Here is a 24,454-nt window from a genome sequence, read left to right as displayed (position 1 = left end):
TCCCCGTAAACACACCGCAGCGCACTTCCGGTTTTCAAATTAAGAGAAAACAAAATCTGACACCACTTTCGAAGGTCATTTTTATGTTAATAGGTCTTATTATTATTGTAATTATTATTATTATTTGTTAGAAAAAAGAAGTATTTCAGCATCAGAAAAATCAGTAAGAAGAAACAGATGAAACCCCTGTGGCTCCGTCCTCGTGCTTTTATTTTGAAGATGCCACCGGTTTTCCGGTGCAACTGTGTGTAACTTCCCTCAGGACAGCCGAAGGAGGAACCGTCCAGCCGGAATTCTGGAACAGACAGGAAGGTCAACGACCTGCAGAACCAGAACCAGGACCAGGACCTGAACCTGAACCAGAACCAGAAACCAAGACCAGGAACCAAGACCAGGACTTGAACCAGAACCAGGATCAGAACCAGAACCAGAACCAAACGGTCACAGCAGGAAGATTGTTTTTCTGTCGATGAGGAACAAAACCAAACAGCCGTTTCAAACGAGAGCAGAAATATAAAATCAACTGTAGAAACTGTGATCGTTGATCAGGATCCATAAGCTCCTTATCCAGGGTTTGGAGCCTCCTCCTGACCTGGAGGAGGCTCCAAACCCTGGATCAGGACCTGGTTTGTCCCAAATCTCTGTTGGAAGTAAAACAGGATGGAGCCTCCAGAGCTTTTCTGACAGTCAGAGAATTTCCTCCATCTGACACTGAAAACTTATTTTCACTCATTGACTTTCGACCAATGAGTGAAAATATGTAAAACTGACACCTGATTTTACTCAGTTTTTTATTTAGAGTTGATTTTTATGCTTTATTTTAACGTTTCTTTATCTTAGCACTTTGTTTCAACGTTCTATTAATAAAGTTTATGATTTTCTCTTTCTGATCCTTTTCTAAAGCATCACTTCTTACCTTGACCACTTTAGCTAGCAAAGCATTAGCTGACCTGGTTGCAGATGTTTCTTTGGGGTTCCAGAAGTGGCGGAAATCCTTGACGTCATGAGCCTCGGGTTGAAGAATCAGCTTGTTGTGATCACTTCTTATGTTTTGGCCTCTTCCTGGACTGAAATTATTTTACAAGGTGCAAAAGCTTTTCACTGTCATGTTAGGATATGCAGAGGAAAGAGCAAATATGAGTTCTGGTACCGAGAGCTCAGAGCAGGACGCCATCTTTGGGAAGCGTTTGGGATCGTCTTAATTCCTCAAGCGCAAATGGAAACGTTTGAGACCAGAAACAGACCAAAGTCCATCTGGAGGAAGAAACCCTAAGATCCCAAATCCCTAACATATGTTTTTGTTTTATTTTGTATTATGCATATTTTTTGTTCTAGGGACATTTATTTTGAAAATTTCCAAGTAGGAAGTAGAATCCAGCACGTTAGCTGGGAAACATCCTATGGAAGCAAGAGGCTGCAGAAAAAGTTGAAAGAATGAGTTTAATGACCTCATTTCAGCCAGCAGGGGATGTTTCTGTGTTAATATCACTTTTTGTCCTCCTGCAGTGACGACACCATCTCATTGGAGTTGTTCTTTAGATCGATGGTGGGAAAGAAAGTGGAGCTGGAACTGTAAAGATTTAAACCCACTTCATAGCATCAGTAAAACAAACTATTGACACCAAGAAGAGATGGAAGTGATGATATGTAATAATTATTACTTAGTGAAGAAAAGTGAGGACAAACATTCAGTAAGTTGAGATGGACTCTATAAAACGACGAACTCTGAGGCCTTCAGTCAGCATTTAGGTCTGGACCATGTCAGCAAAATGTCACTTTTTGCTTAAAAATGTTGGAAACTGAAAGAACGAAGAAAGAATCCAGAATGTTATGGATTATATGTTTATTTCTTCCACCATATTTTCTCCACTGAGACGAGTCAAGATAAAAATAAGTCCCGCATTAATATTTATTTATAAATTAAATGATTATTCTGGCTTGTATGCCTGATCATAAAAATATTAAAAGGGTGAAAACTAGACAAACTAAAAGTAAACAGAGTTTATCCGGAGGATCAGGAGGGGGAGGAGCCTGGAACAGCCCAGAGGAAACTGGAGCTTCGTTTTTGGGAAACAGCAGCAGAGACTTTCAGAAATAAATAAAATCGTACAGGGATGGGCCCAGATTACCCAGAATGCACCGGGGTGACTCCTCTCTACAGACCACAGCAGGACAGGAAGCAGGAAGTCCGCTGACCCGTCCAGGGCTTCTAAGGCACCAGAAGAGGAAGCGTTGCTGTTTGGACCCTGAAGAGCCGCAGGTTTGGTATCAGGAACATGTTCATAAACTGGAGCCGCTCCTGACCCGGCGGGCCAGAGTGAGCAGAACTGAAACCGGACCAGCCTGGTGGAAGTTCAACCGTATGCTGTTGGCGCTCTGACAATCCAATCCCGGATCCGGAAGATCCGGCTTCCGGGTCCTTAGTGTGACTCAACTAGCTGTAGTGTCGGTACTGAACGGATCCGGATCCATAATTTATCTGGATCAGAACCGAACAACCAGCAGAGCAACGAGAAACAGAGCTGGAATATTACCCAAAAACAGGCGGAGCTCCAAAGACGGGGCGGGGCTTCAGCAGAAATTCCCACCAATTAAAAACATGGAATGATTTGAACCTGGAGCCACATCCGAGCGGTTCTGGTCCAGCTCAGTTCACAGAGCTCAGGACCAGCTTCACTGGTCCCAATCAGCTTCCCAGCATCAGATCCCAGTGGAATGTTCTAGTAATTAAATAAACCCTGACCCTTGACCCCACTTGTCGCTCAGAGTCCAAACTGAACGGTTACACCTCCACCAGAACCAACGGGTTCAAAGCAAAGCAGCATTTTACAAACCAGTCCTCCCAATTCTTAATCCCAGTCCAATAAAGCAGGAGCTGCGTCCAGTCCCAGACCGGAGCGTCGCTCTGTCGGAGGATCTCACAGGAAAAAAGTCAGTGCTGCCAGGTGAGATCACCCCGACGTCCTCTTCCTCCAATCATCCAATCAGCAGCCAGAGACCGGGGGCGGGTCATACCTCCAGGGAGCAGTCGGAGGGGGGCGGCGCTCAGCTCCTCGACACCGCTCCACCTTCTTGATGACCTCTGACACCACACACACCGAGGAGGTGAGGCTGAGCAGGAACAGGTCTGCAGGACGGATGGAAACTATTATCAAAACCAGACAAAACCATCAAAACTGTGGAAAATATAAATATTTACAGTGCGTTTACTTTTATTAGACGTTTATTCAGTATTAATCTTACAATATTTAATCAATTTACCGTATTTTCCTCACTATAAGCTTTAAATTTTAAATTTAAACTAAAAGCCTTAAATTTTTTCAAAAGCTGATCATGCGCCTTATAATCCGGTGCGCATTATATGTGGATCAATATTGAGCCGCAACAGGTCTGGCAACTATGGTAAGACGACTCCATTTTCCCCGTAGAAGAAGTAGAGCGCGGTGCATCCTGGGATAGCTGTATTAAACGGCGTTTCATTTCCATTTGTGTGTTTTTGTAAAGACCCTTAAGACCCTTAAGAGACACGCTTACAACGCAGAGTTTAAACGATCAGTCACGCAGTAGAACACGGAAATAGAGCAGCAGCGAGAGAGTTCAACATTAACGAATCAATGGTGCGGAAGTGGAGGAAGCAAGAGGATGAGCTGCACCAAGTAAAGAAGACGAAACAGAGTTCCGCGGGAACAAAGCGAGATGGCCACAGTTAGAGGACAAACTTGAACCGTTGGTTGTTGAGCAGAGAGCAGCAGGTAGAAGTGTCAGTACAATCACTATTCGATTGAAGGCAACAGCGCCAGCACGCGAACTTAACATCAATGAATTTAGAGGAGGTCCTTCTTGGTGTTTTCGGTTTATGAAAAGACGTAATCTCTCCATCCGCACACAACTACTGTTTCACAGCAACTGCCAGCTGACTACCAAGAAAAGCTGGCCAATTTCCGCACATACTGCAGAAACAAGATTACTGAAAAAAAAGATCCGGCCAGAGCATATCATCAATGTGGACGAGGTTCCACTTACTTTTGATATTCCTGTGAACCGCACTGTGGATAAAACTGGAGCACGTAAGGTGAATGTTCGCACCACAGGAATGAGAAATCATCCTTCACTGTAGTTCTCGCCTGCCAGGCTGATGGCCAGAAACTTCCACCCATGGTTATTTTCAGGAGGAAGACTTTGCCAAAAGAAAACTTTCCAGCCAGCGTCGTCATCAAAGCTAACTCGAAGGGATGGATGGATGAAGAAAAGATGAGTGAATGGTTGAGAGAAATTTATGTGAAGAGACCGGGTGGCTTTTTCACACAGCTCTGTGCCTATTGATCTACGACTCCATGCGCTCACATATCACTGATAACGTCAAAAAGCAAGTGAAGCGTCGCCGTCATTCCGGGTGGATTGACAAAAGAACTCCAGCCGCTAGATGTTGGCATCAACAGAGCTTTCAAAGCGAGACTGCGAACTGCGTGGGAGCAGTGGATGACAGAAGGCGAACACACGTTCACCAAGATGGGGAGACAGCGCCGGACGACATACGCCACTATCTGCCAGTGGATCGTAAATGCCTGGGCTGATATATCAGACTCAAGAAGGCAGGAATTGTCACTGAACTGACAGACAACAACAGAGACACTGACTCGGTGAATGACGACTTTGATGAGATGGAGCCGGGCGTGTTGGATGCCGCATTAGCCCAGCTGTTCAATTCCGACACCGAAGAAGAAGAATTCGAGGGATTCGTAGACGAGGAATGAACTGATAACGTGAGCTTTACATGTTTTTTTGTGTGTGTTTACAGTTGAACAAGGTTGGTCATATTGTGAATATGGGCATTAACGTGAACAACATTGAGATAGCCTATTATGCTATTGCTTTAGAGTTATTATTTGAGTTATTATTGTTATTGCTTTGCACTATTACGTGTTACTATATTGTGATTGCACTAATGTTTAATTTACCGTAACAGCATCAGAATGTTTTTTACGTTTTTACTGAATGGAGGAAACGTTCCACTCCACTATATAATATAAATGTTGCACTATATGTTATACCTTGCTGTTGTTAAAAGATAAACTGTCACAAAAATATGAATACTTTACCTCGGAAATAATAAAACAGTTGTTTATTCACAATAAAGTTTGACTGACCTATCTGACTGTTTTGTTGACATTCCCTTTAGCGCAGCACTGTCTAAAGGATGTATAAGGTAGCGCCTTATAGTGCGGAAAATACGGTATTTACAGAGTTGTTTCTCTTTTAGCCTTCCCAGTTTGCCTGACTGAGCCAGAAGCAACAGGCGATGAGCAAATCGTTTCTGCTTCACAGGGGACGGACCAGAACCGACGGCGGGCCGATTACCGGACACAGAATGCTCCGCCTGCTTAAAACCTGCTTTTAACTGAGGGTTGCATTTTTCTCTGTGTGTGATAATCTGACAGGCTTCTTCAGACATGTTTGTGCTTCTTGGATCAGATCAGTGTATGAAGGACAGTGGACGTATATCAGAGGTGTTTTCCTGAGTTCTTCTGAACAGTGCAACTGCTGTGCTCTCCGACTGCGCAGATGAAATAAAGCTGGATTTTGTTCTCTTTAACAAGGTTTGGACTTTTTTAATTCTCTTGCTCCACACAACATAACGGCTTTAAATCAACTAATTTAAAATCAAACGTCTCTCCTTTGGCAGGTTGTTGTTCCACAACGTTTCATTAAGCATTGTCAACTTTTTGAGGCATTTTAATTAAATATGGAGGCTTTTTTAATTGAAGAGGTTTTTCTATCAATACACATTAAACACGTAACAAACTACCAAGTTACACCACAGGGTGGCGATGCTGCTGCTTTTCCAGTTCTCAAAAACAGGTGAAGAAGGGTCCAGAGAGAAAAGATTGTCTCTTATTTAAGTTTAATTCCAGGTTGTTAACATCCACTAAGCACATGAATGAGATTTTCATAAAGTCTTTATTGTCCACCATTTATTATCCCATCAACCAGTTTTATGTAGACGATTTGAGAGAAAATAACTATTCTACTGGGTTAGCATTTCAGCACTAGCATGCTAGTAGCCCTGCTAGTTTAGCAGTTAACTGCTAAACTGTTAGCAGTGATTCTATTGGCCTGTTAGCTGCTGCAGAGGCATAAAATAATGTATTTCTGTCAGAAATGAAGACATTCAATGAGGACAAAAATCTGTTCATTATGTACAAAGTTTGCATTTTATGCCAAATAACAAAATGTTATGTTTGGTATAACAAACATAGCAAATGTTATACCAAACAAAAGATTTTTGTTGTTACTGGCATAATGTTATTATGGGATTATTAACCCATTACCTTGGCATCATTTGAATAGAATGGACAGCAATATGATCCGTTAAATACATATTTATATTTTACTTTTTTTTTTTTTTGGGTGTCCCAGGCTTAAAATGTTAAAAATCCCTGAGTTGTTATATTTTTGGCCTTCGGATTGAGAAAACCAGTTTGAGAACAGTTTAGCATGCTTTAAATGTGTCACAACATGTGGTGGGATCAGGAGGGATCAGGAGGAGCATGTGGGATCAGGACCTCACCCAGAATGCTGAGGCTCTCTGTCTGGAAGATGCTCTGCAGTGGAGGGAAGTAGATGACGAGCAGTTTGCCCCATGATGGAGGCCAGGACGGCGTAGCAGAATGGCCTGTTGCTACACAGGCCCATCTCATGGACCATGCGGGTCTGAGGACACAGTTCATTCATCAGAACTCCAGAGTCAGAGGTTCTGGTTCAGATACCGGGTCCGGGTCTCACCTGAGAGCGCGAGCAGAGCGTTGAACATGTCGAAGAAAACGAAGCAGGTGAAAGTCATGGTGGTGTCTCGAGGAGTGATCATGTTGTCCTGCAACTGAAATCCAAACAGCACAGAAACCAGATCAGACTGGAGAGCCAATCACAAGACAGATCCAGCACAACCAGCAAACAGGAAGATGGTGCACCTCTCTCCAGAAGACGAACAGTGTCCCACAGACAATGATGAAGGCTGACACCAGAACCTTGACCAGCAGGCTGCGGGTCAGGATGGTGTCCTTCACGTTGCGAGGCGGCTTCCTGATGACATCACGGTCCACAGGCTCCACCCCCAAACTGCATACAGAGGCCACATTTAGCTGATGTTGTCCATAATTAGACAGAAAGTTACATGTAACAACAAAAATATTAAAGAGAAACAATTTCCAGAAAGTTAAAGAAAAAGCTAAAAATCACAGTGTTAAAAGACTCCATTTCCCATGATGCTCCTGTACCTCTGAGCGGGCGGTCCGTCCATGATGATGTTGATCCACAGGATCTGCATGGCGTTCAGAGGGTTGGGGAAGTTCATCAACGTTGCCAGGGAGAGCGTCAGCGCTGCAATGCTCCTGGTGACCAGCAGGGGCAGCGTTAAGCTGCGTTTACCACATTCAAACCAGGAAGCAGAGGAAACAGCGACTCACGTGCTCAGCTGGAAGCGGACAAAGTTCTTAATGTTGTTGTAGATTCCTTTTCCTTCCTCAATAGCCGACCTGGAAGCGAAGGACAGTCTTATCATTTGAAGGGTAGAAGAGTAAAACAGAAATTTGCATCTTATTCAAACATTCTGGATCCAGCCTTTTCAGTATCCATCAGCTGGAGCAGCTCCCCCTGGTGGCGGACTCACATGATAGTCTGGAAGTCGTCGTCCACCAGGATCATGTCTGCCGCCTCCTTGCAGACGTCTGTGCCAGTCTGGCCCATCGCCACTCCGATGTCAGCCGCCTTCAGCGCCACGGCGTCGTTCACGCCGTCGCCAGTCATAGCCACCACAGCGCCGAGGTTCTGGAGAGACTGCAGGATCCAGAACTATTCATTTCGGTTCAGGAGCCAATCCAGCAGAATGAGTTCTGGTTCTGTGGCCCAGTTTGAAACCAGGTCAGACTCACCTTGACAATCTTCAGCTTGTGTCTGGGGCTGGCCCGATAGAACACACCCACCTGTGAAGAAAACAACTCAGGTTGAGTTTCACTGAGATGATCAGAAAGTGGACACAGCAGTGTGTGTGTGTGTGTGTGTGTGTGTGTGTTCACCCTAGGAACGATGTTGGACAGTTCCTGTAGGTCCAGATGATCCACCTCCTCTCCTGACAAACACTGGCATCCTTTGGAGAAGAGGCCCAGACGGTTCGCTGTGCGGACACACACACACACACACACACACACACACACACACACCTGTCAGTAACATCATACTGTCTAAATGCCCTGTATAGAGATCTGGTGTTTGGTGTTTTCCCAGCATTCCTCAAGGCGTTCCAGAGAAATAAATGGCCTCGTCTAAAACGGACTGAGCCAGAACCAGAAACCGGAGAACATTTTGTTGTATTAATGTGGCTCATCCTGGTTTCACCCTCTGGCTCTGTAGCCGGCCATTGTTTTCCAGGTGATGGGCTGTGATCGCTGTCCACTGTCGTTTGCTGCTAACCTGTAAATGGATCCGATTTGAGAGAAACCTGTGTATGTGTGCCGTAATTTCTGGAAATAAATGAGACATTTTGAACTTTGCATGGACTGTGAGGTCTGGCTTCTGCCTCTGCAGGGATAGTTTTTAAAAATCTGTCAAACAATAAGTTGGGATTCTGGTTTTGGGGTCATGGGCGGGGTTTGGTCTTGGCTCAGTTTGTGTAACTGAAGCAGATGGACAGAAGGGAAACTTTAAGAGAAGTTCCTGGTTCTGACGGTCCTGATTTCATCCCTCCAGGTTTCTAAATATATAAATATTGAAATTGACTATGAAGTCACGGTAAAAGCATCTTCAATGGGATGGAGGGAGTAAAATCGCTTTGCTTCATTCCAGCCTAACGAAAGGTGAGTTCAGGTCAGACTAAAGCTGCTGTAAGCAGCGTGACCTCTGACCTATCGACACGGCCGTCTCCTGGGAGTCTCCGGTGATCATCTTGATGGCAACCCCGGAGTTGAGCAGCGTAGCGACGGCCTCTTTGACCCCTTCCCTGGGCGGGTCGATGATGCCCACCAGGCCCAGGAAGGTCAGGCTCCCCATCTGGGAACCCGAGGCGAACCCCAGAACTGAGTGGCAGACACAGAGGTCACACAGGGTCAGAGAGAGGTCAATGAAAGGTTAGAACGTCCTGATCTCGTCTCTGATCGGTACCTCTGAGGCCTGAGGTGCCCATGTAGCTGATCTGCTGCTGGTAGAGCTCTCTGCTGCTGGGTCAGAGGAAGGTTGGAGCCTCTGCTGTTGTAGCAGCTGCAGAAACGGATCACTTGCTCATAGGCACCCTTCATGAAGTAGACTCCGCTTTTATCCTGCAGGGGGCACCAGAGAACCAGAGAGGAGCTACAGCAGCAGAGGACACACTGCAGACATCAGTCCAGGTCCCAGACCCGAGTCACAGATATTAGCCGGTACCTGCTGTGTGCGGTGGACGCAGCGAACGGCCATCCATTTCTGCTCGGAGGTGAAGGGATGCTCCTCCAGACGGATGAACTCCTGCTGAACGCTCTCCAGACCCATCTGAGGAAAACACAAACTACCGTCATGTCTGACCTCTGCTACCTGCTCCTGCTGATGGTTTCCTCAAGCTTTGAACCAGAACCGAGCAGAAAGATGCACCAAAGCCCGTTGGTTCAGGGTTAGGGTTAAGGTTAGCTCCATTTTGAAACAAAAGCTGGTTCTGTGTAGGAGACACAGACGTATGATCGGACTCTGGAGTCTGGTGTTTATCGGAAGTTGGTTCCAAGCGATAAGAAGCGGCTGCTGCTTACTTTCATGGCGAGGGCGATGAGCGCGCCCTCTGTGGGACGCCCCAGCAGGTTCTGGTTCCTGATGACTGAGTCGTTGCACACGCAGCCCACCTGGCAACAGCAGCAGGTGCATCAGCCCTTTGGTTTGAGCCTCATCTAAAACGTTTTGCTGTCTCACATGAGAACTGCAGAGAAGCAGACCTGGTTTTCTCACCTCCACAACTTTACTGATGGAAGGGCAGGCGAGGCGTGGACCACCTCTCCGTCCAGCAGCACCTCTCCGGTCCCATTGTAGCCCACGCCTGTCACCTGCAAGACAACACTCAGGGTTAAACAACCCCAGCGTCTGTTTCCTGGACCCAGAGATGTTCTGGTCCACCTGGTTCAGCGGAACAGATCAACTGCCAGGTCAAACACATGAACTGCATTTATCAACTTGGACCCCAATTGTTATTTTACAAAGAATGAGGCTTAGTACTAAATAACCGCACAGCTTCTTTAGTCTGCCTTCACCAAAGTGATGGTCTAACGCCACTGCCATGAACAAATTGTTACTTTAAATAAATTAAGAACTTTGAATAGAATTAAGATTTTTTTACTCACTGAATGTCTTCATTTCTGACTGAAATACATTATTTTATACCTCTGTAGCAGCTATCAGGCCAATACAGTCATAGCTAATACTTTAGCTGTTAGCAGCTAAGCTAGCAGGACTACTAGTGTCAAAATGCTAACACAGTAGAAGTTATTTTACTCTCAAAGCATCATCGACATGAGACTGGTTGATGGAAGAACAAAACTTTAAGGCAGAGATCCCCACGGCGGGTCCCCGAGGGACGGCGTCCTGCATGGCGGGTCCCCGAGGGACGGCGTCCTGCATGGCGGGTCCCCGAGGGACGGCGTCCTGCATGGCGGGTCCCAGAGGGACGGCGTCCCGCACAGCCAGCGGGTCCCCGAGGGACGGCGTCCTGCATGGCGGGTCCCCGAGGGACGGCGTCCTGCATGGCGGGTCCCAGAGGGACGGCGTCCCGCACAGCCAGCGGGTCCCCGAGGGACGGCGTCCTGCATGGCGGGTCCCCGAGGGACGGCGTCCTGCATGGTGGGTCCCAGAGGGACGGCGTCCTGCATGGCGGGTCCCCGAGGGACGGCGTCCTGCATGGCGGGTCCCAGAGGGACGGCGTCCCGCACAGCCAGCGGGTCCCCGAGGGACGGCGTTCTGCATGGTGGGTCCCCGAGGGACGGCGTCCTGCATGGCGGGTCCCAGAGGGACGGCGTCCCGCACAGCCAGCGGGTCCCCGAGGGACGGCGTCCTGCATGGTGGGTCCCTGAGGGACGGCGTCCTGCACAGCCAGCGGGTCCCTGAGGGACGGCGTCCTGCATGGCGGGTCCCTGAGGACGGCGTCCTGCATGGCGGGTCCCTGAGGCGGCGTCCTGCATTTCGGGTCCCAGAGGGACGGCGTCCTGCACAGCCAGCGGGTCCCAGAGGGACGGCGTCCTGCATGACGGGTCCCAGAGGGACGGCGTCCTGCACGGTTCAGTCTGTCTCTGGGTCCAATGATGGCTGGTTAGAGAAGAACATTGACGTTCTGAACAGGTTGTTGGTTCCACCAAGGAGAGACTAGAGCACGCAGGATACCGGCCCTCCAGGACCCACTCGGGGACCCCTGCCTTAAGGGAATGATTTCCACGTGCTGAGTGGACGTCATCAACCCGGACTAAAACAAGGCCGAGAGCAGCAGCATTGCCACCTGGTGGTGTAACTGGGTACAACACCTCAATTCAATTCAATAAGACATGATCACACCTTTGTGTGTCATTCCTCATTTTATAGATTTGTTACAAATTGGAGTCATGTTAATATGTAATTTTAAATTTAAAAATACAAAAAAAGTCAAATTAACTGGAAATCCCATGATACCCACATTGAGGTACCAGTCGGTTCCTGGTGAAAACTAACCTGACCCATCACCAGCTCTGTGTTGCAATACAAACTGTTAGACCAGAACCAGGCCGCCTGTCCTGACCCAGAACCCGACTGACCCGTTCAGCAAAAATCTGCTGTGTAAAGCAGCGGCTGATGTTCCTGCGGGTTCAGACCTCGGCATGGAGTCCGTCTGAGGTGAAGACCTGGGTCACAGTCATCTCGTTCTTGGTCAGCGTTCCCGTCTTGTCTGAGCAGATCACGTTGCAGCAGCCTAGCAGAAACCACAGGAACAACGTTATCATGGAAACATGCAGCGGCGCCTCCCTCGGCGTTACGTACTCAGAGTCTCCACAATGGGAAGCTTCTTGACGATGGCTCTCTTCTTCACCATGCGCATCACGCCGAGCGCCAGCGTCACCGTCACCACAATGGGCAGACCCTCTGGGATGGCCGCCACCGCCAGGCTGCAGCACAGGAGAAATGCTTCACTGATTCACTCAAACCGCCGCCGGCTCGGTCTCCGTAATCAGCCGCAACCGCGGAGGAGAGCAAGTTTAGCATGAACATACCTGACGCCGATGGTGAACATGTCCAAGATCCTCTTCCCCTGCAGCCAGCCCACCAGCATGATGACCCCTGCAAAGGCACACAGAGCACAAGAGCATGAAGAAGAGGCCGAGGCAGAGCTGGGTCTGCAAAGGCCAGCGGCTCACCGATGATGCCGAAGGAGTAAAGCGACAGCTGCTTCCCAAGCAGGTCCATGCTCTTCTGGAGGGGAGTCTTAGGAGCCTGCAACAGGAGACAGGAAGAAGGCACCACAAGGTCACAAAACACTTGAGGAAACCAAACTGTTCTGTGTCTAGAAGGCCAGCAGCTCCCCCTGCAGGAGGGAGTCACAACTACTTCCTGTTTGTTCATTTCTAATCATTTAACTGCATTCTTAGGGCAAAGACAATCTTCATGCAGCTTTAATTTAAAAACTGCAAAAGTTCCCAGAAGGAATGTTCTGATTTCTTCCTCCGGTTTCATTTATTGTGTTCCTGCAGCATTCGGCTTCCAAACACACAAACTGGCGTCATCATCAGTCAGAACAGTAATGAATGGAAATCAGGAGAAACCTTTTGATAAATAAAAGCAAACAAAGACTGGTGTTAAAAGGCCGTTCGTTCGTTCAGCACTACATTACCCATGATGCATCTCCTCATTTTGTAGTTCCAATTTCACGTAGCTGAGCAAGTTGTTTTCTGTGCTTCTGTGTGGCTCAGTGGCATAAAAATAGCATCCACCATCAATCCTTCCTTAATCCTGTGTGTATGAAACCTGTGTGCGTTTTTATTATGCAAGTCTACATTTCTTAGCTGATATTTGCGTTTATGTCGGTTATCATCCCAGGGGAATGGTCCTCGTGTTTGCAAGAGTTTACTTATTACTTAAGTTCTATGCTATACTTACCAGATATATTGTCAGTATAGCAGTATATGACTAAATTTTTGTCCTTTGCACGTTTATTGCATTTGACCGATAATTAATGTGTGGTGTTATAGTGCCCTCTATTGGATTCCTATGTTACTACAGCCCATTTTCATTCTGCATTGATGTGAAATGCACACATACATAAAAACCAAATATAAGCGCCTCGTTTTTATTTCGACCTCATCATCATCTGTACCATCATCTCCCATGTATCTGTCATTATTCCATCAATAAACCTTCTAAGCTGCATCGGTGGAGTTGACCTATTCCTTCTGACCGAGAAAAATTCAATTGATGAGAAATCGGAAAACAGCGCATGCTGGACGCGCAGTCTTCTGCAACTGGAAATTTCTTCCTTTTAAATAATTATCCCAAGCCGGATCTCATTTTTAAACCAGAATTTCTGCTTGTTTCTGTCTCTATTAAAGCTCCTCGGTTGTTTCAGGAGATTTTCTGCAGCTTCCTCATTATTTTATGTGTGGCAACCATCTTGGATCGTGAACTCAACATTCCTCAGAGACCTTTCAGTTTTTCATTTGGATATTTTCTAACTCTTTCGCCGGTCAACATGTTCCTCTCCGTCTCTCGGACCAGGAGAACTCACCTCCTCCGCCTGCATCATCTTGAAAACCTCCCCGAACTCAGAGTTCTCTCCAGTTCCGATGACGATGCCCTGAGGATCAGAATCCAGGTTCAGAACCTCCATCAGAACAGGAGGAAGTGGAGGCAAGGTCCAAGGTCGTGCTGGTACCTTGGCTTTGCCGCAGCGAACCAGCGTCCCCATGAAGGCGATGTTGCTGCGGGAGGCGATGTTCCCATTGGAGGCGGGCGGCTGGGCGGTCGTAGACTTGGAGCTGGGGTGAGTCTCCCCTGTCAGGCTGGACTCATCAATGGACAGGTCGCTCGCCTGCAGGAGGAGGGTGGGGGTTACTCGGAGAGCCAGGCGAGGAGGAAACGAACCGAAGCAGCAGCGTCCTCACCTCATACAGCCGCAGTCTGCAGGGACTCGTTCCCCCACCGACAGGCACACGGTATCTCCAGGAACCAGGTCCCGGGCCAGCAGGTGCTCCAACTGTCCATCCCTAATGCTGAGAGGACAAACTGAGTCAGAAAGGAACCGCCAGCAGGAAGAGGAAGGAGAGCGAACCCTCACCAGTGACACTCTGGAGGGACCAGCTTCCCCAGCTCCTCCAACGATTTCTCTGAGCGGTATTCCTGCAGCCGGGACAGAGAGAGAAGTAATTACATCTGGGGCAGGAAAGACTCCAGACCCAAACATCTGAGAGGATTACTGAGAGCCGCTGGACTCAACTGGTCCCATCTCAGATGATCAACTCAGGATTATTGTCAGGTAAATCTGAAGTTAATAGGAAAGAACATGAATCCATTTCCGATAAGACATTTTTTTAAATCTATTTTGTAAAATACAAATCTGTCTCTTTATTAGCACATTAATATGAATACATTATGTAACAAATTGATAAAAATGAAGGGCGACAAAGATGAATTGTCACCCTTCACCACAAGGAGGCGGTGTTGCCGCTGTGCCAGTTCCCACAGATGCATGAAGAAGGCAACAGCAGCAAAGACTCTTCGTCTTATTTTAGTTTGATTCCATAAGGTCACCAGGCACATGATTATTGTTCCCATGAACTCTTTATTATCCAACATTTGTCATTTCATTAACCAGTTTCATGTAGACGACGTTTTGAGAGTGTTGTACTGCGTTAGCATTCGGCGCTAGCATGCCAGTAGCCCCGCTGGCTCAGCGTGTTTTTGCGGATGTTCCCACCTTCACAAAGTAAAAGTTACTTCTCTATGCTGGCTGCTGCTGAGGCTCCAGGCCGCAGTATATTGTGAATATAATGGTAACCGAGCAGATGCGCTGGCTTCCAGAACAACGCCAACTTTTAATCACTACAGAACGATGAAGACTAGCTGCAATGTTTATGCCCCGTTATTGCGATAAATTGATTTTCTCCTCGCAGTTTCATCCCTGCTTGTTCTATGAAGCTCTTTGGTGAACTGGCTGGTTCTGGACCGCTCTCATCACGGTTCGTGAACACGCCCAGAACCGGCGGGACTCACCTGCACGAAGGCGACCGTCACCACGATGATGATGGCCTGTCAACACAGAGGAAGGAAGCATCGATCAGCAAAGCTGGAGGAGCCTTCACAACCCAAGCAGAACCAACAGGACTCGGCTTGTGTACCGAGATTCCTGAACAGTTCAACAGATCAGGAAACATCCAACAGTGCACAGAAGCTGAGACATTGCACTTTCGGGGCATATGCGATACATCACGGTACGATATGCGATACGAGCTTCAATTACAAGGTTTCGCTGCAGCATAAATCCGTATTCACACGGTGCATCGCATGTGTTGCATAGACATTACAGAAAATATTTACATTTCTTGTAATGGAGAAGACGGCAGAGGACGAGTTCAAATCGCGCTTAAAATGATGGAAATGTCCAACAGAAACCCAGCAGACTGATCCAGACACACATAACCAGAGAACCAGGTTATGTAAAATGTTTGTACAAGCTGGTCATATGAATGCTGCTCAACCATTGGCTGAATGTTAGCTTCGTCTTGATTCTGCAGAAATTATTCAATAGGTATTTATTATGATGAAAATAAAATCCTGACCTTCCAAAAAAAGGAATACCTTTCCTTTTGATTTTTTTTTTTTTTTGTAAACAGTTCAAAATGTTTGACAGACAGAAATGTTAAGTCACTATCAGACACTTACAACTGAGGTTGTTCTGGAAAAAAAGAGCAAAGATACAGACTAAGTGCACATTTTCTGAGAATTTTACAGCCATAAAAAGAAAAAAGAAATACCAGGCAGCCCAGTTACAATAATGGTCATTGGAGGGAGGAAGCCATTTTGATTCTGTCAAAATCAAAATGGTATGAACTTGAAGAATCATAAGCTGCAACAGCAGCGAGATTCCCCAGCTGCTGCAGATCAGAGGTTTAAAGGGGGATCAGCTGCTTCTAGCTGAACGTACCACAGTGATGCTGATGGCGTCATCTAACTGGTGCATGGCGATGCTGATGACGGCCGAGGCAAGCAGCAGCAGGATGAGAGGATCTTTGAACTGCAGAGGAACAAAGAGAGAGATTAAAGACCTTCAACAACAACATGACAGCCAGAGTTGCTGCTGAGAGAAACATTCAAACTTCAGCAGGCGTGCAGCGACAACCTTCATCCAAAATAAAAACCTGACTCTGCAAAACCAAACATCCTGCTTTTCTCTCTGTCTGAAGTTCAGTCAGAACCAAACCTGCCTGGTTTCACATCAGGCACACAGAATCCTGTCTGTCTCAGACGACAAGAGAGTCAGCAGAAACCAGCCCAGAGAATCATGAAGCTCCAAGGAACAGTTCCCAGTCCGGAACAGTTCCCAGTCCGGAACAGTTCCCAGTCCGGAACAGTTCCCAGTCCGGAACAACACTGGCCCTGATGTGATAAACATTATAGCTGGAACGGCCCGACACAATGGACTGAGGAGACCGAAACTTCCTCATTCACTGGTTCCTGTTTCAGAGCAACGCAACCGACCAATCAGAAGAGAAGCAACCGACCAATCAGATGCTTGTGAGCTGCAGCTTTTCTGTTTTTGTGTGTAAACAGTGACGGCAGCAGAACAAACAGTCCAACGTTTCCAGTTTCTGGATGTTGGAGCCACTTCCTGTTCAGCTGGAACATCGGCTCCAGTATGATCGCTGCCGCAGCCTCTAGTCCTCCTCAGCAGGAAGTAGGAGCCCAACATGCCCCGCCCCCCTGCAACATCATCCGTTACCTGGGAGATGTACTTCCTCCATAGCGGCTCGTCTTCACTGATGTCGAACTCGTTCCAGCCGTGGTAGACCCTCCGCCGGGTCACTTCCTCCTGGGTCAGACCGGCCTGCAAGTCCGCCTACAAGACAGTAACCGCCAGAGGAAGTCAGCAACCACAACAGGAAGTCAGCAACCGCCAGCAACTACAACAGGAAGTCAGCAACTACAACAGGAAGTCAGCAACCACAACAGGAAGTCAGCAACCGCCAGCAACTACAACAGGAAGTCAGCAACTACAACAGGAAGTCAGCAACCACAACAGGAAGTCAGCAACCGCCAGCAACTACAACAGGAAGTCAGCAACTACAACAGGAAGTCAGCAACTACAACAGGAAGTCAGCAACCACAACAGGAAGTCAGCAACCACAACAGGAAGTCAGCAACTGCAACAAGAAATCTGGTCTTTAAAAGTCCTGATGCTGATAATAATTTGAATTTGATGTTAAAGTTTTAAATACCTTGTTACTTTAAAACCGATTCCAAAGTGCAACGCAACACGTTCAGTGTGACTCAGATTCTTTTATTTGCTTGTTTTCCAGCCTCACTGACTGATAAAACGTCTGTCCTTAATGTCAGCACAGACTGCAAGCGATGTCTGACTTTATGTTTTCATTTGTTATCTAGACTGTGGCGGCGATGATGGCGCCCTGTGGCGGCGATGATGGCGCCCTGTGGCGGCGCCCCGTGGCGGCGGCGATGACGCCCCGTCCCGTGGCGGCGGCGATGACGCCCCGTGGCAGCGGCGATGACGCCCCGTGGCAGCGGCGATGGCGCCCCGTGGCGGTGGCGGCGCCCTGTGGCGACAGCCTCCCGCTTCGGCTGCCCATCTTCCCCTGACTTTTGTTTGCTCCACTGGAATGAAATTTCATTTTGCTTCTGAACAAAGACACCAAAGCACATGGATTTACTCTGGCTTTGCCAGTTGGTTCTCATAATAATACGCCTTTGTTCTGGTAATATTGTGGCGTGGTTCTTCAGAACTGAGCCTGGCCCTGATTCTGGATCAGAACCTTGGTTCTTTCTCACAGTTCAGCTCCAAATGAAGTTTCTTTGTGAACCTGCTTTCACTGTAAAACAGGAGTCCTGATTCAACTGGACGGTCCAGTTCCTGGTTCTAGAGGCTCTGGAGCTTTTATGCTCCAATCGTTTCTCCTGACCCGGTTCTCAGGCGGTTCTGATGAGATCCGGTCTGAGTAAACAGAGCAGTGAGGGAACTACAACCATAAAGATCACAGTTGATCTGGTTTCCATGGAGATGGTCATGATAAGAGCTGAAACCGGATGAAGCTCGCGGTTCCGGACCGGATCAGCGGCTGTGGATCGGCATGAGGGTCATAATTATTCATACAGCCGGAGAAACGTAAACAAACATTACATTCATTTGTTTCACAAAGTTATAGAACCAAATGTTTGAAGTCAGAGTTTATTTCATGTTTTCACCAGTTTTGTGGAAATGATCACATGAACATGTACTGGTTCTGACCCGATCGGGTCGACTCACCTGCAGGACGCACGCTACTTCATTAACCGGGAGTTCTGAGGCTTTTCTGGACGTCAGTACCGGGACCATGGTCTCATCTTCACTGCAGGGCTGGTTCTGGGAAAGCTGCACACACACACACTGGGTCAGAACCAGAACCGGACCAGAACCCGGAGCACAGGTTCTGGAGCGGCTCTGTTTAAAGCTTCATTGGGTCAGAACCAGAACAGATGCATTGTCTGATCCAGTGGAGACTCTGACAGCTGACTGGGTCTGAACCGGGTCCAAACAGAACCCAAGAGTGAACACAGAGTAAAGAGCTGTTCTATAGAACCGGGTCGGAGCTTCCAGGCCCGGTTCAAGGGCTGCTGCATCTCACACTGAAGTTTCTGGTTCTGCACAGTTGACCCGACCGGACCGGACCCAACCGGACCAGACTCGACTGGACCGGACCTAACTGGACCAGACTCGACTGGACCGGACCTAACTGGACCAGACTCGACTGGACCGGACCTAACTGGACCAGACTCAACTGGACCGGACCTAACTGGACCGGACCCGACCGGACCGGACCCATCCGGACCAGACTCGACTGGACCGGACCTAACTGGATCCGAGCTAATGAAAAAGAACCATGAGCTGCTGGACCAAAACCCAGAGGGACAAATGATGAATTACTGACGTAAATCTCTCCATGCTACTGAAAGCAGGACAGCCCCCTGCAGGCCCGGAGGGGAGCTGCAGCCGCCAGCACGCCCCCTGCAGGCCTTTCCAGAAGGCCACGTCAACAGGAAGCAGCTCTCCCCCCTGTCCTGACTCTATGAGCCCCCTTGTCAGCACGGGGTCGCTCCAGAACCTGTGGTGTTCTGAAGCCGGCTCTGACATCACGGAAGCATCTGAAACACCCAGTAGACCAGAGGTGGGCAACTCCAGGCCTGGAGGGTCTCCTGCAACTTTTCCATGCTTCTCTACTTCAACACACCTGAGTCAAATAATGAGGTCATTAGCAGGAGTCTGGAGAACCGGACTGCATTTCAGAGATGATTCAGCTGTGTTGGACCAGGGAGACGTCTCAGAGTTGCAGGACAATGGCCCTCGAGGTTCCAGGACTGCCCACCCCTGCAGTAGAGGATCTGGCAAAAACCTGACATGGAGGAATGTTCCCTGGAGGTCAGAGGTCAGGCTCTGGACCTGAGAGGGCCAGAGCTCTGCCTAGACCTCATGAGGCCGTCCCGTCATCACCTGACCCCCGGCCGGGTCACAGGGTTGCAGTCTCCAGACTGTGAAGTTCTGGTAAATTTTGTTTGGACTCCAGAACTCATGCAAAGTTTAGTCAAAGCAGCTTAGGGTCACTTTCACTTCATCAGCACTTAGAAACTTTCAGAAAAATAACAAGCATAAATAGTTTAGCTGAAACAGAAACAGACAATTTCTCCATCAGAACCAGGTTACTCCCAGCCTTACCTCCAGCGGCTGGACCGTGATCTCCTGGCTTTCCTTGTTTTCCTTTTTCTGCCACAGCGCTGGGAACGGGAAGCGAAACATGTTGGTACCGGTTGGGTTCTGCTGCAGAACCGTCAGGAGGAAGTGGCCGGCTGTCACCTCTCGGGATGAGTCACAGTCAGGAGACGCTGAGCATTTAAAGCAAACATGCCTCCACCCTGCCGGGTCCAGCAACGGGCCAGTTCTGCTGGCTCCACCCACCACCTGACCCAGAACACCTGCCTCCAGGAGGCCACTCCTTCCTCCAGGAGTCACAGGAATTCGGCTGGACCTGCAGAACGTGGTCCAAACTCAGATCCGGCCCAGTCCGGATCCGGTCCATAACTTCCTGGAATCTGATCCAGCAGACTGGATCAGCAGATCTCCGTATCAGTGATGAAAAATACTTTAATCTCTGTTCTGAGCCATAAAGTCGGTCAGAGAGGCACAGAGAGAACATGATGCCTGTAGGGAGCGTCGCTCCCACAGCAGGCCCTCGTCTGGCTCCATGTCGGCCGCTTGGCGATGGCTCCGAGGGCGGAGCTTTTCTGAACCAACAAGTTTCTGAATCGTTCAGGGTCACATGGGTCAAACTGATGGCCTGGGGCCAAACCCAGCCCACCATGGTCTCTTCAGAGGGCCTCACTGAATGCAGACACAGCTTGTATTAAGATTCAGACGGTTTGTTTGTTTTGACTTAAGGTTCTGGTAGAACCAGACCTCAGAATATTCATCATAATCTGACATGCGGTTCTACGGAACCAACATCTGGACCTATTCTGGTCCATCGGATCCAACACCGGTACCGATGTTTTAAGAAAAAACTAAAATATCAGATGTTTAAACGCTGCACCTGAATTGGATCAGAACCAAAACATCCTGGTTGGATTTCAGAATCACATTTCTGATCCCAAATCTTCCTTAACAAAACCCTGGACCTAAAATGGGTTCTGTCCTGCTCTGGTTCTGTCCTGGTCCATCACCTCTGAGAAAGCGGGTCGGGGTCACCTTCGGTCCCTGCAGGAACATCTGCTCTAATATTAGATGTACCATGTGACAGAGGGCCTAATTAGAGCAGAGGAAGACGAGGAGGAGGAAGAGGAAGTCTGACGATGATTTACCATTATCATCTCACTCCCCTTCAGGACCAAAGTCCATTCAGAACAGCCGGGCCCAGAGAAAAACCTGGAGAACAGAGAACCGCAGACGGGGTCCAAACCAGCAGAGAACATCTGAAACCATCAGATTAATGATTGGTAGCACTTCTGCTAAACAACTAATAGTGGAGCTATTTGTCAATAAGCCCGGACAAGCTCTCTTTAAAAACATTTAGCACACTTAGCTTCGCCTAAATTAATTCGTGCTAAACGCCAACTTATTCTGCAGGTTTAGAAACTTTCAAGTCGAGTAAAGTTCAACATCTGTAATGAAGTTTTGGTTAGAATGTAGACTGTAGTTCTAGCTTCCATTGACTATTATGTTGGCTTAGCGCTAGCTTCCATTAAATATCTTGATGGTATATTGCTTGAGCGCTAGCTTCCATGTTGGCGTAGCGCTAGCTTCCATTAACTATCATGTTGGCTTAGTGCTAGCTTCCATTAACCATCATGTTGGCTTAGCACTTTAGCACTAGCTTCCATTAACTATCATGTTGGCTTAGCGCTTGAGCGCTAGCTTCCATTAACTATCATGTTGGCTTAGCGCTTGAGCGCTAGCTTCCATTAACTATCATGCTGGCTTAGCGCTTGAGCGGTAGCTTCCATTAACTAACATGTTGACTTAGCGCTTGAGCGCTAGCTTCCATTAACTATCATGCTGGCTTAGCGCTTGAGCGGTAGCTTCCATTAACTATCATGTTGGCGTAGCGCTAGCTTCCATTAACTATCATGTTGGATTAGTGCTAGCTTCCATTAACTATCATATTGTCTTAGCGCTAGCTTCCTTTAACTATCATGTTGGCTTAGCGCTAGCTTCCATTAACTATCAAGTTGGCTTAGCACTAGCTTTCATTACCTATCATGCTGGCTTAGAGCTTTAGCACTAGCTTCCATTAACTATCATTTTGGCTTAGTGCTTTAGCGCTAGCTTCCATTCACTATCATGTTGGTTTAGCGCTTTAGCACTAGCTTCCATTACCTATCATGCTGGCTTAGCGCTTTAGCACTAGCTTCCATTAACTATCATTTTGGCTTAGTGCTTTAGCGCTAGCTTCCATTAACTATCATTTTGGCTTAGTGCTTTAGCGCTAGCTTCCATTCACTATCATGTTGGTTTAGCGCTTTAGCACTAGCTTCCATTACCTATCATGCTGGCTTAGCGCTTTAGCACTAGCTTCCATTAACTATCATTTTGGCTTAGTGCTTTAGCGCTAGCTTCCATTAACTATCATTTTGGCTTAGCGCTTTAGCACTAGCTTCCATTAACTATCATTTTGGCTTAGTGCTTTAGCGCTAGCTTCCATTAACTATCATTTTGGCTTAGTGCTTTAGCGCTAGCTTCCATTCACTATCATGGTTTAGCGTTTGAGCGCTAGCTTCCATTAACTATCATGCTGGCTTAGCGCTTCAGCGCTAGCTTCCATTAACTATCATTTTGGCTTAGTGCTTTAGCGCTAGCTTCCATTCACTACCATGTTGGTTTAGCGCTTGAGCGCTAGCTTCCATTAACTATCATGCTGGATTAGCGCTTCAACGCTAGCTTCCATTAACTAACATGTTGACTTAGCGCTTTAGCGCTAGCTTCCATTAACTAACATGTTGACTTAGTGCTTTAGCACTAGCTTCCATTACCTATCATGCTGGCTTAGCGCTTTAGCGCTAGCTTCCTTTAACTATCATGTTGGCTTAGCGCTAGCTTCCATTAACTATTATGTTGGCTTAGCGCTTAAGTGCTGGCTTCCATTAACTATCAAGTTGGCTTAGCACTAGCTTCCATTACCTATCATGCTGGCTTAGCGCTTTAGCACTAGCTTCCATTAACTATCATGTTGGCTTAGCGCTTGAGCGCTAGCTTCCATTAACTATCATGCTGGCTTAGCGCTTCAGCGCTAGCTTCCATTAACTAACATGTGGACTCAGCGCTTTAGCGCTAGCTTCCATTAACTATCATGTTGGCTTAGCGCTAAATTCCATTAAATATTACCGTTGTCGCCAGAAGCTGTATCTCCAGGATCAGTAAGCTCACCTGCTGCTCAGCCATATTTACTTTCCACCAGAATAAAATCCAAACTTCCTGCTTGGGGCTGAACGCAGGTTGAGACCAAGGTGTCTGCCGGGAGCTCCAGATTCACTTCTCTCCCTTTGTGGGAAAATACCAGACTATTTTTCAGCTGCAGGATCCAAAATGGCTGGAGGTTCTGGAAGAGTCCGGATCATCCAGATGGAGGAGCTCACCTGGAAACCCAGCAGAACTTCAATGGACCCAGCAGCAGAACGGCTCAGCCCGGTACCGGTCCATCAGGATGGGATCAGATTATATCAGAGCCGAGCCTCCTTAACCCAATTCCTGACAGCTCGGTTCTCCTGCTGTCTGATCGGAACCGGACCTTATGTCCCACTTGCTTTAGAACCACAAAATCGAACCAGTCTCCTCTAGTAGCCAGACAGAGCCCGACCTGAACAAGAATCGATTTCTCTTTGGGTCCGGGACGTCGTCTTATAGTTCTGATCGCTGAGAGAATTTCGGGTCGGACCATCCTCAGGTTCTTTACTATCAAGTACCGAAGGAGACATGATGGCGGTCCAGACAGAAGAACAGGACCTAAGGTATCGCCATGGTGACCAAGTGAGAGAAGAACCTGACTGGACCCGGAAAGGAAACCTGTCAGGAACTCCTGGGTCCAGAATGGGACCAAAACGAACCAGTACGGAACCAGAGTGGAGCCTCGATAGGGACTGTGGCTCCTGTTAGCATCCGTTAGCTTCCCTCCAGGAAGCTGTCAGAAACTGTTAAAGGGCTCGGAACCAGAAGGGCCACCAGCAGAACCGACACAGAACATCAGAGCAACAACACCTCGGCCTCTCGTCAAACGACAGGAAGCTCGGTTACGTGCGTCCAGTCCGCTTTCCGGTAGCAGCAGCGGCTAGCAGCCGAGAGCAGCAGCTTCACTCCGGGATACAAACTCCCCAAACTAGTCGCCGCCGCCGGCGCTTCCTCCGCGGAAAGCCGGCTATCCGCGGAGGAAGCGGCTCCGCCGGTTCCGAAACAAGGTGTCGTTAGGAAGACTGACATAAAAGATTCCTAACTTACCAACAGCTCCCGTTTCTTCAGCATCTTCCGTGAAATCCTACCGCAAAGCGACTGGAGAGGACAGAGTCCACCATGTTGTCAGGTAGAGTGGAGGGAGCCCTTCACAATAAAAGCATCAAGCGCTCCAGAATAAAAGCATCCAGAGCCCACCGTGTTGGTTTCACCAGGTCAGAACCATCATCATCATTGTGGTGTTAATGTTATGCATGTTTAAAAACGACAAATGGCCACCTGCGATGACATCATAAA

At 47.9% G+C, this 24,454-nt stretch overlaps 1 protein-coding gene across 1 annotated transcript; it reads right to left on the bottom strand.

Moving 5' to 3' along the window:
* Window positions 1-1,826: 1,826 nt before the first annotated feature.
* On the bottom strand, window positions 1,827-24,381 carry LOC129356530 (calcium-transporting ATPase type 2C member 1-like). Its single transcript, XM_055026112.1, is given in 30 exon segments — window positions 1,827-3,127; window positions 6,569-6,632; window positions 6,634-6,719; window positions 6,790-6,877; window positions 6,969-7,116; window positions 7,275-7,388; window positions 7,464-7,532; window positions 7,667-7,833; window positions 7,929-7,979; window positions 8,073-8,170; window positions 8,898-9,068; window positions 9,154-9,200; window positions 9,202-9,308; window positions 9,412-9,516; window positions 9,768-9,857; window positions 9,961-9,995; window positions 9,998-10,055; window positions 11,844-11,941; window positions 12,010-12,134; window positions 12,240-12,306; window positions 12,384-12,459; window positions 13,748-13,816; window positions 13,895-14,073; window positions 14,137-14,231; window positions 14,297-14,358; window positions 15,232-15,267; window positions 16,163-16,252; window positions 16,958-17,074; window positions 18,497-18,601; window positions 24,206-24,381. Coding segments are annotated over 30 exon segments (2,784 nt in total). The 5' UTR covers window positions 24,230-24,381; the 3' UTR covers window positions 1,827-2,984.
* Between the last annotated feature and the right edge of the window lie 73 nt (window positions 24,382-24,454).

This window comes from Poeciliopsis prolifica, unplaced genomic scaffold (genome assembly GCF_027474105.1).
Source record: "Poeciliopsis prolifica strain line A6 unplaced genomic scaffold, Auburn_PproV2 SCAFFOLD177, whole genome shotgun sequence".
Lineage (NCBI taxonomy): Eukaryota > Metazoa > Chordata > Actinopteri > Cyprinodontiformes > Poeciliidae > Poeciliopsis > Poeciliopsis prolifica.
The sequence above is the reverse complement of the archived record's forward strand: the minus strand, read 5'-3'. Positions and strand labels throughout refer to the sequence as shown.